Genomic DNA, 12234 nt, shown 5'->3' with positions numbered 1-12234 from the left:
TATACGATTCCTGAAGATTTAGGTTCACCTAGAAGATTTAATGTAACATACAGTAATATATAATAGTTCTAATTAGGGAACACAAAGGAACATTTTTGTTATATATATCTGTATTATGAGTAGTGTTGTACATAATTATTCATCTATGAAAAGGCAAGGAATTATTTTTTTCCTAATAATACAATAATAATTTTAAATCAATATATTTATTATATAAATAAGTATTGTTTTTAAAATTACAATATATTTTTTTCATCATACGCATAAACATATAGTAAAAATTATATATATAAGAATTCCAAAATGTATAATATTTCAGAATTATATTTATGCTTCAATGCGTGCATCTGTTATTATGTCTTACTATTTATTGTTAATTTTTTAGTATATTATTGTTTTGGTACATAAGTAACATGTTTTTTTTTTGTTACATATATTATTTTGTGGTGATGATGAACCCTAGCAATATATATTATATGATAATAATTTAAGAATATATATTATAATACCTATTATTTTTTATTCATTTTTACTGAATATTTTGGTGTTTTTTTTTTTTTTATTTTGTTATTCTAACTCTAATTACTTTTGTAATAATGCATGTTGTACATAAGTAAATAACTATTATGCTCATAATATATTTTTTCCCTTTAATATATAATATGAATTACATTCGTTATATTTAAATTCATTTTCTTAATATTTATTTCATAATTTTTAGTTTATTTTTAAAATATCCTTTTATTAGAAGTTGTTGTATTCAGAATATATTTCAATGGCAGATTTATTTTTGTTTTTCTTTTATTATTTAATTAATGGCTTCAAAATGACTGTAAATATTTTCTATTTATTTCTTCTTTGCATGACTAGTTCTTATACTATGTTTTTGTGTAGGTAGAAAACATCACTCAAACTCAATTTATAATCAGTTACTATTTGGCATTATATTTTTTATAAGTTTGCAATAATTTGTGATAAATTAATTGTTTAATATAAACAAATATTTTTTGACAATATAAGGCATTTTTATTCAGTTTATGTTAAATAGGACAAAAAATACGATTCATATATGCTTAAAATATATTCACTATATCATAGTTTTATATTAAAAAAAAAACTGCATGCAGAAAAAGGGTTAATCAAAATTCAAATCGAATCGAATTACATATATATATACTAAGAAAAGAAATATTTTAGCTTAAAAAATTCTAAAATAATTTCACAACATACCAAATGAACAAAAAAAATTCAATGAAATATACACCATTGCAATATTTTATTATTATTACCATCCTGTAATTAAAATTAACATATAAATTATTTATGTTTATAAATTTTAAAAAAGCAGCCTTAATGCCTTGCCATATCTTAAAACAAAAAAAATATAATTAAATAGATATTGAAAAAACAAAAATATTAGTTAATATATACTTCACATTTAAAATTTTTTGGTTTATCATTTTCTTAAAAACAACTATTGATAGTTATATTTAATAATCAAAATAGCTATATGCAAATTGGACGCTTCTTTCTCTAGCTGTTGAAGATCCAAATAGTACCCTTTGTAATTTTTCATTCATTTGGTTTCCTTTTTTTTTCTTTTTTTTTTTCCTTGTAAATATCATTCCTAAGGGGGTGTACTGAAAAAAATAACAAAATTATAAAATGTCAATTTAATTGATGTAAATAACTAAAAATTAAAGCATAATTCTTTTATTATATCATAATTTAGTTTACCTTTGTAAGTATTATCAGTATCAAAATAATTGACAAGAGCACTAAAGCCATCATGGTATATTTTTTATATGGTATCCAGTCTCCATTTTCATTAGATTCTTCTTGTGAAATATCTCTACCAGTGGTAAACGTAGCATCTGTTGCCACAGAAAAACTTAAACCAATTTCACTTTCTATTGTATGTTTTCCATGAGATTTCTCATTATAATATGTTCCTGAAATTTCATTACATATTTTAGAATGTGGATTATAATATATGACCACGGTAAGTGAATTTTCACATTTGGATAAACAGCATCATGAGTTGTACCAGTAGATGTTCCACTGAGCGTAAATCTCTCATTAACGACATTACCATAGTTACCGTTGTCACAAACATCTTTAGTAGCATCTATAGGTACATTTTCATCTGAAACAGCAACTTCGTTAACAGAAATCCGATGACATGTAGACATAACATTAGAATTATTGCCCTTGTAAACTTCTATACCAGGAGATGGATCATTTCTAGCTTCAGGATTAGTAGACGGGTTACTAATACCTCCGAGAGGTTCTTCAACACCACTAGTGCCTAAGTGATTTATCAAACTTTTAAGAGGAGGTATATTATCAAGCACTCTAGAAGCAAATGCATTGTAATAAGTAGCTCTTACATCGTAAATTTCATTAAAATTTTATGATCTTACTTTTTATCAGCTTCATGAGTAATATTTTGAGAATGTTGCATTTCATTTATATAGGGATCCCCATTAGAAACAATCACTTGTGTGGTATCACCTGAATTAGACACCTCAACAGGCATTACTTGCAAAGATTTCGTGTTTTCAATGGGAGAGTATCTTCTATTTTCTGATTCATTTGTGAAAGATAAAGATTCTCCTGTAGTCTCTAATTTTGTAGGTGTAGTAATATCACCATTATTAATTGGTGAAGCTGAATCATCTTTATTCTTAACAAAACTGTCTGTATTCATTGATTCCTGTTGTTTATTATATGAAATTTTATTTTCTGAATTTGCTTTATATCTAACAGTATGTGTTTCATGTTTTTCAGGAGATTCATTAGTTTCTGTAGCTTTCAGTTCAGGGGAATCTATCTCCATTTGTGGTTGGGTATTAAGATTTTGTGTTTCTGATACTGTTTCTTTTTCATTAACATTATTTTCTTCACATAATTGATCTTCATCTGATTTTAATGTAGAATTTTTATCATTATAACATGGCGTATTCACACTGTATTTGCATTCACCAGTACATCGTTTACAAAAATTAGCTATCTCATTTTCTACATCCTGAACAATAATGTCAGAAATATGTGCATGGCACTCTGTTTTTACTTCGTATATATTTTTATATAATCCATTACATACTGTGCATATATCTGCACAATTATTTTTATCAAAATCATTACATCTTTCTTTAAATTCTGATAAGTATTCGAAATATTTCTCTTGACAATACTCAAACACAGACCCTTGGTTTCTATAATAGGAAATATCAATTGTAGCTTGCATTCTTTGCATTTAATTTTTATTTTAGTTCTATTCCCTTTTAATTCGCTTAAACAATTAATACTATAACATTAATTATGACTATGCGTGGGTACATTTTGCTAAGATAATTTAATATTTTGGAATAATGATATTATATTAATAAAATTAGGGATGTACAAATAATTGTATTCATAAATAATATAATTCAATTTATATAAAATATCATTAGGTTGCTTCCATAGGAAATACAAAAATAATTTGAAGTAATAATATTTGAACACATAATTATTTATATCAATACAAGTAAAATAATAAAATTAGAAATATACGTTTAATGAATTTACTATATAGTTATACATTATATATATACAGTATATGAAACTGTATACAAAAACTTGTTTTAAAGACATTAAATGATAGTAAAATATATATAGAAATGTAATGATCATATATATTAAATACAAAAATAAATTTATATATTGAATGTAAAAGGTTTCACTTAAGTGACACATAAAAGTTAAATAAGACTTGTTCTAGAAATTGTTATATATATATATTTTTTTTATTATAATATTAAGACACCATATATATTTAATATTTTCTATATGTCCATATAAACTCATTTATCATTTAATGTTTAATTGATTTTTTATAAACAATGTCAATATTTAAAAGAAATGCAGTTGCAATTAGGTGTGATATTAAGAATTGGGTACTTATACAACTCTTTCATTATTACTACGCTGATATATTTTGAATCCTATAATGTTAAATATAAAGATAAGTTATATGTAATATATAAATTATATGTAAATTCATTTTATTATCATAAAAACTATTTATAACTAAAATTCCCATTAAATACTTAAAATGTATTAGAAGTGGTATATATCGAAAATCATGGATCTATATTTTTTATGTGTGTATGTGTTCAATTTATTTTTCTAGAAACAGTTCCCCCATTTACATATGTCTACTTTCTATATATCTGAATATTTGAACACTTAGAATCATTGATTTTATTTAGAACATAATTAATATGTTATAAAGTATATGTATACAAAGAAGTATTAATATAATTAAAATTAATAAATAAATATATAAAAACAATATTCAATTTTTTGAAAACTCATAACATATGTTTGCAAATTTTTTTTTATATAATCTGTACTAAAAAATATAAATTAAGTGTTACACTTTAATCTCCTAGAGTATGCTAATAGAATATGTGGTGTATATAATGATAATATAATAAATCAGTTCATTCTATATTATTCTAATATTTCCTTGCAACATTTGCGTTCGATAAACACAATTAAATTATTATTAATTTTTCTCGTTCTAAATGGGAATACAGTTATTTTGCTTTAAATTAACAATTTATTAATTTTTTTGTTAGATATATAAAATTTTTACATTTACGTTATAAATATTATACTTAGGCTATATTTGAAATATTTAAGCACAATATTTTTAAAATTATGTATTTAAAATTAACTATACTTCAATTAAATAATTCATTAAAATAGTTTATTATAGTTTCTTTATATGATCATTTGTATGTTGGTGTGTATCACCCTTTTTATTTAATGTTATTTCAATATTTTTCCTATTAATTTATCTCAATAATAATAATGTTGAATTATAAAATCTTGATATGATTGTCTTAAAAAACATTTTTTATAGTTTGAAAAGATCTTAAACTGGATCATTTCTTATTGGCATTAGATTTATTAGATACTATTTCAGTCCAATGATTTTACTATTTTCTTCTTGATTATACTCATAATAAGATTAATTCTTTTTCCTAGGTTGTCTATTTTGTGTATAACAAAACCTATATATATAATAAATCTCTATAAAGCAATATATTATTTTACTTCTCATGCGTTAATTGTGTACATGAATAATAATAAATTCTTCATTATTTAGTCATAGTTTCCATTCAGTAGAATAATGTATATTATTAATAATTCACTATTTTAGCTTTCATATATGTTCATTCAATATTTAGTGATATTAATATGTTCCTTTTATATTTGTTATTCGTATAAGTTATATTTAACGTAATGTGTCTAATTCCATAATGTAAAAATAAATACTTCATTTTTTTATGTTCCTTTTTAAATATTTTCTATGTTTTGATTGTTATATATATGTGTCTATTCATTTGGTTATTTTATGGTATTTTTAGACATATTTTTTATGTTTTTAAAATATTTTTAATTTATAATGAGAAACTGATCATTTTTATGCCGTTTATAAATGTCTTAAATAAGGAATTTTGACTATAAGTTCATTTATTGTCGTATGTGTCCATCTACAAATTTTTTTTATACTCTTCCTATTGCAATTAATGGCTTACTAATCATTAAGGAAAATATCTTTTTATATTTCACAATACAAAGAATTATTTTGTTAATCGTCTTGAGCTTTTCCAAATATATTATTAGTTATTATTCAAATTTCAGGGCACTTTGTAAAAGAATATTTCCTCCCCCTCCCATAAAATTTGATGGTTTGAAATCATCTTAATATGTTATGTGCACATTATATTGAAAGAATGCCAGTGTTTTGCAAATTGTAGATTGAAGTTCTTGACATTAATTATAATGATTCCATCGTTGTTTTCCCATTATTATTTTGATTATTTGAACATTAGGTAAGATTAATGTTTTATGATAAAAAATCATCAAACAAAATCAAAATAAGATCAATATGCAGAAGTAAATAAATGCAAAGATAATCATATGTTAAGGGATATTTGATTAACATAATGTGCACACAAGTGCAAAAATATTTTTATGCTTTATATGTATATATAAATCTGACTTACACTATAAATAGAATGAAAAAGAATGGAATGAAATATCACTTCAAATTATCTGTATTCATTTGGGCAAGGTCAAAAAAATAACATTCAATTTCATATATAAAATAATAAATTACAGTAATTATTTTTTAAAAAAAGCTATTAATTGTATGCTCAATTAATATATGCATAATGTAAAATGTTTTTAAAATTCTCTAACATAATTATTTCATATGGTTTTTATTAAAACAAATAAAATGCACATGATTAATTACAGTAAGAGTTTAATAAAAGAAATGTAATAAATACATTGTATATTATATTTTTTAATAACGTATATTTAGAGCTTCTATGGTTATTTGAAAAAGAAATAAATTAAATATTTAGAAAAAATACATGCAAGATGTGTTTTATTTATCAATAAAATTAAATTCCTTTTAAGGGAAAATATAAAAGATTTTATATCATAGTGATCTTCAGAGCAAAATTCTTTTAAGTGTAAAACTGCTTTTTAATTTTTTTGTAATTATTAATTAAATAAAATACCATCTTTTTTCATATCATTTATCGAAAAAAATTTATTTTATATGTATATAGAAAAATACTAATATTTAATCGCTTATTTATCGGATGTCTAAAATTGGGTACTGGAAGGAAACACATTTTTCTAGTACATAAATTGTATGAGCAGCGATGCTATACTATTTACTGTAAAATTCACAATAATTAATAACACGTCCATAGAATTTATAAAACTTTGTGACAATTTTTTTGCCATTTATACAAGAAACAGAAATAAAATAACTTATATTACATTTATCATTTTATGATGAATACTTATGTCATAGTGACACCAAAATTTTAACGCGTCTGTTTTGAAAAATGTATAATTAAATAATTGACATTAATAACGCTTGAAATGCGATAATAGAATAATAATAAAGAGATACTCTTTTTTAAAGAAAAAATGAAGATATGAATTATATACTGAAGGTATACTTATTATTATAAGAAGCCCTTTTGATAGACGATATTTTAAAAGATACAAATATTCATTAAAGACATGTACAAGTTACATATTGTATGGAGAGAAAATGACAATGGTTTGATATATTGCATATTATGTACAGCGTTATATGATACTCTGTTGTACTTATACATATGCAGAAGAATAATTTACCCAATAAATTCATGAATAATTAAAAAATTTCATTTTATATGGAGTAATAAAACAATAGAAAAGCTTGGTTTTAGTTAAATAATATTTTTCCTTATAATTTATATCTTTATTTTTATAAAAAATTTAAAGTGATGAATATCTTATCAGTACATTTTATATTATTAAATACCATTAACAAATGGGCACCAATATACGAACATCATTATTTCATGTAGTTAGCTTATATAAAAATGAGGTGATAACAATAAATAATATAGGTAGGATATGTTCATGCTTTTAATGTTTAGATAGACAAGTATATCAATATTTTTTGTAATTTGAAAAATAGTGAGAGACTCTATTTCATAAGGAAGAATAAATTTATTTAGTACTATTTATATTTCATAACCAATTAAACGTTTGAAAAATTTTCAAGTTTACTATACTTTAAAAAATATGGAGTATTTTCTAAATTTCATATCATAAATTATAATGCTATTGATATAATAATTTAGAGAACATTATCGAAGAGGATAAGAAACCTTGCAAAAAAAGATTGTAAATCATATGTACGTATCAAAGAAACATTGAAATTAATGCAACAAATGGTTGTTAAACATTACGAACAAGTTACAAAATAAATTAGGGAAGAAACATTATATAAGGAAAGAACTAAAAAACGAATATTCTAGATACAAAGCTGTTAAATGAGCATCACTATTATTTGAAAATTAATATAATGTAGGAATGTGTTGATGTTATTTACCAGAAACCCCTAATCAATTGGAAAGAATAGAAAAATTTACATGATAATATTGGATATTATAAATATACAAAATGAAATAGTTTTGATAAAAAGAAATGGGAAATGTATTTAAAATTTCTTACGCATATTAAATTTATTTACATCAAGTATTAAGGTGGTTTGGGAACTAGTTGCCTATATGAAAATGTTGAATAAAATTGGGAACTTTATTTTTAATTCTAAAGAAAAATTTGACCCAAATATTCTTCTGACCATTTTAAATGCTTGTAAGGAGTTAAGTTAAGCTTAATGTAAAGCAGGTTTCAGGGTGCAAGAAATGAAAAACATGGATACATGAAATTTCATATTAAAAAGTTAGTATCAGATTAAGTCATATGAACATACAGTACGTGATTCAGCTTCCGCATCTAATATATTAAGTGAATCAGTAGATGGTATTTCGAGTATTCTAGTAACACGTCGTAATATATTAATTCAGTATCATTCATATAGTTTTGTCTTAGTTGCATCAGCATTAGCAACAATTACATTTTTGTATCTTTTCAACAGTGTAAATACAAATTATAGTTAAATATGTAATAATTTATGTTAATATTAATAATTCATTTGTGTTATGTTATTATATTCTAAATAATTATATTGTGCTTCTTTTATACATTAGTGTACTTCATTTGGATCAGCATTATGGAAACAAAAGGGGAAAAATAAAATAAAATTTTAAATGAGATATTAAATAATTTTCTAACATAATTTGACTCAGAATTTTTATAAAAAGATTAGTACATGGGAAAATTATATTTAGCAGTTCTCTTAACACGAATCTGTTTTATATAGTTAAAGTAGAGATACAAAATAATTTATGAAGTGTAGATGAATATGAATACTCCTAGAGTTGTATGAGGAACCCATAATATAATAGAAAAAACATAGGAATAAATAGATTAATGAAATAGAGGGATTATAATAACGATAATATATTAATTATAGACTGTAAAAGCAAAAGAATATTTATATGACAGTAGATTCATAAAAATGTAGTATACTTAAAAGTTCTTTATACTAGACTTATTTTAGACTGGTATATTTTGATTGAAGATTAGCATAATATAAAAATAATAATAAAATATTAAATGTAACAACAATTATTATTGAAAGGGATACACACATTAAGCAGGTAAAAATTTAAATATATTATAAGATGAGTAACGACAAAGGTATCACATAGGCATATTCTAATAAATTTATTAAGTTCAAGTAATAATGTAGTTCATTATTATAATTATAGGGTATACTTAATATAATTGAAAAAATTAGAAATAAAAAATATATAAATATTAAGGAAGCTCTAATGATGCATCAAATTTCATTTTAAAAAAAGAGAAAGAAAATCAAAGATAGTGTATTGAAAAATGTGTTCGAGATTAGGGGATATTATTATAAGGAAATTTAATTAATCTGCATATTAAATATACAAAGTAGCACTACACATATCTTCTATTTTTTATAACTATGCACGAAATAGCATAAAATTCTATGAAAATAAATAATTATGTGATAAAATTATGTTTCAGATGACTCATTAATTTAATGAATATATATATTTACTGTACAGATAATATAAAATTAAAAAAAAATTTTGTATACTCTCATTTAACTTGTTCAATGATGATGTCAGCATACTGAAGTTTATTATAGTACCAATAAATTATAAATACTTTGAAGATTTCTTAAAACACTAATAAAAGCATAAATTGGTGCAAAAAGTGACAATATGAATAAACAATATATGTAAAAAATGAATGATGATATGTAATTCCTGTACTTATATATAAAAATAAACTTATCTGTACTAGTGTTTCACATATTGTTATCATATATATAGGAGTATATGATGTCCTTAGTGTTGAATATTATTACAAAAGTAATAAAAAGAGATATAATTAAATAATAATCATTCATTTGTACATCATGATTTAAGGTGGCAGTTAAATAATGTTAAACTATAGAATAGCATGATCTATTTAAATTAACTTTATATCAGCTGAATTAAATTACAACAAAAATTTTTAATTAGTATGTATTTATTATATTAGACTATATATTATTTTGACTATAATATGTAAATTATAAGTCATGAGTATACTATTCATGTAAACTATAGGTTATAAAATTTATAAGGGTGCATTATTTATTCATATTTTCTTATTAAATACTTATACCATTATAGAATGTTCTAAAATATTGAGTTTTTAAATTGACAAATTAATTTCTACCTTTGCAATATTGTAATTTAGGAATTACTAAATTCTACGTACCATAATTAATAGAAGCATTCTTCTTATAATATACTAGTACCATTCTAAGTCTTTAATAAGTCAAAAATATTATTAAAATTATATATTTAATGATAAAAATTGGTAGAATCATGTAATATATTATATATGCTATTCCGTGAAATATTTGTGGACATATCATTAGGCTCAAACATATTCCATCCCTTATCGACAGTATGACACATGTTTTTAATCCCTATTATTACACGACGTAAGAATGAGTCATATGGGGTGAACTAATTCATAATTAAGAAAAAAAAAAAATTTGTACTAATAATATATTTTTTTTTTTTAGCATATTTTTTCTTTGATTTTAAATTAATTGAGAAATCATTTTATTATATATGCATATATATATAAAAACATAACAATTAACCTTATACACAACAAATAAAAAAATGGGTATTAGTAATATTAAAAGGGTTAGAATTATAATAGTACCTGATTTATTTGTTCTGAAAGACGGTATCTTATTTTGCTGATTCATGGATTTAGGTATAATTTGGTGCTGATTTATGAATGAAGGTAATTGATTGAAAATAATTTTAGTACAATGTTTATTCAATTGTGGAAAATTATTATATACGTTTCTTATATTTTCTAAGGTTTTGCAAAAATAAGACTTACTATCGGATTTACATAATTCCTCATAACCCATATATATTTGAGCACATTCATTTGCGCAATTGCATTTGATTTCTTCCATAGGAGATTGAGATATAGATTCCTTTACATCATTAAGATATATATTCAAATTACATATATCTGTAATTTTTTTCCATTCATCACCATTAATATTATCCACAAGAGATGGATGTTTCATTCTACCAAATTCACTGTTATTATATACATTAAGTAGTTCATTATAAAGTTTTTTTATAGTTTCACTATCTTTTACATCATTTAGTCTTTCCTTGCATAGCCAAAAATACAAGTATTTTAATCCTTCTTTATATCTATGTTTAATAAAGTCATCATGTATATACAATAGATACGGCATAGCTTTATGGCATATATTATCTTTAATGCCAGAAATATTTATATTTACGGTATTTTCATTAATTTTTTGGCAATCACCATTCCATACAAGAGTAGTTCCTTTATGTTCATCCATAATTTCACTATATTCGGAAAAGAATATGTCCATTGGTTCAAACTAAAAATAAGAATAAAACAATAGTTTAGGAAAAATTATATTCTGTTATAATGCATTTAAAAATGTATATGTAGAAGCTGATGTTTCAGTATAATGCTCTAAAATATATGGAAATAATTAAAATGTACAATATTGTTCCCCATCTTAGATTATATTACACTGTTTATCAGATAATTAATAAAAAATAATAAATGTTTGAGTATATAAATACTTTTTTTAAAATATAAAGAAACAGCATATGAACAAAATATTTTATATATTTTTATTAAATTATAGAATTCATTTAAGAATGTTATCGAACAATTTTATTTATGTTCTCTATACCATATAAAATATATTAATAATGTTTTCCCATATATAACGTATTATTTTACTTGTTCATATCAAAAAATAGAAAATTTAAATATATTACCTAAAAAAAATAACATATAAGTACTTTTTGAAGTGTTATATATAACATATCATTCTATGTAAAATTAAAAAAATTTGATTAATACAGCAATTAGAAGAAGAAAAAATATAACACTAATATGAACTCTTGTATTGGATATATATATAAACATATTAAATTTTTCATTTATTTTACTTCTTATAATAATGTGCATAATTCCTAGTTAAAGTTATATGATATCTGATTATATATTATTTTACATTTAGTGATATGGTTTTTGTAATATAAAAAATTAATACAATAATTGCATGAATTATTATAATTTATATTAGTTACATATAAAAGTGTTATACTGAACGCATTAATTATTTAATATTTTATAATATTT

General features: G+C 22.2%; 1 protein-coding gene across 1 annotated transcript, besides 1 other annotated feature; it reads right to left on the bottom strand.

The window, feature by feature from the left end:
- Positions 1-14: part of a sequence feature (assembly_gap, 14039..14099;~variable surface protein) that runs on past the window's edge.
- A 10353-nt stretch (positions 15-10367) lies between these two features.
- On the bottom strand, positions 10368-11693 carry PGO_000930 (variable surface protein; the record flags this gene model as incomplete). The annotated part of the gene is made up of 3 exons (XM_028690861.1): positions 10368-10535; positions 10664-11455; positions 11667-11693. The coding sequence occupies 3 exons, from the start codon at positions 11691-11693 to the stop codon at positions 10368-10370; spliced, it is 987 nt and encodes a 328-aa protein (XP_028546662.1).
- Between the last annotated feature and the right edge of the window lie 541 nt (positions 11694-12234).

The sequence above is a fragment of the Plasmodium gonderi genome (genome assembly GCF_002157705.1).
Source record: "Plasmodium gonderi DNA, contig: Pgo-contig_93, whole genome shotgun sequence".
Lineage (NCBI taxonomy): Eukaryota > Apicomplexa > Aconoidasida > Haemosporida > Plasmodiidae > Plasmodium > Plasmodium gonderi.
This window is presented reverse-complemented; position numbering and strand designations above follow the sequence as displayed.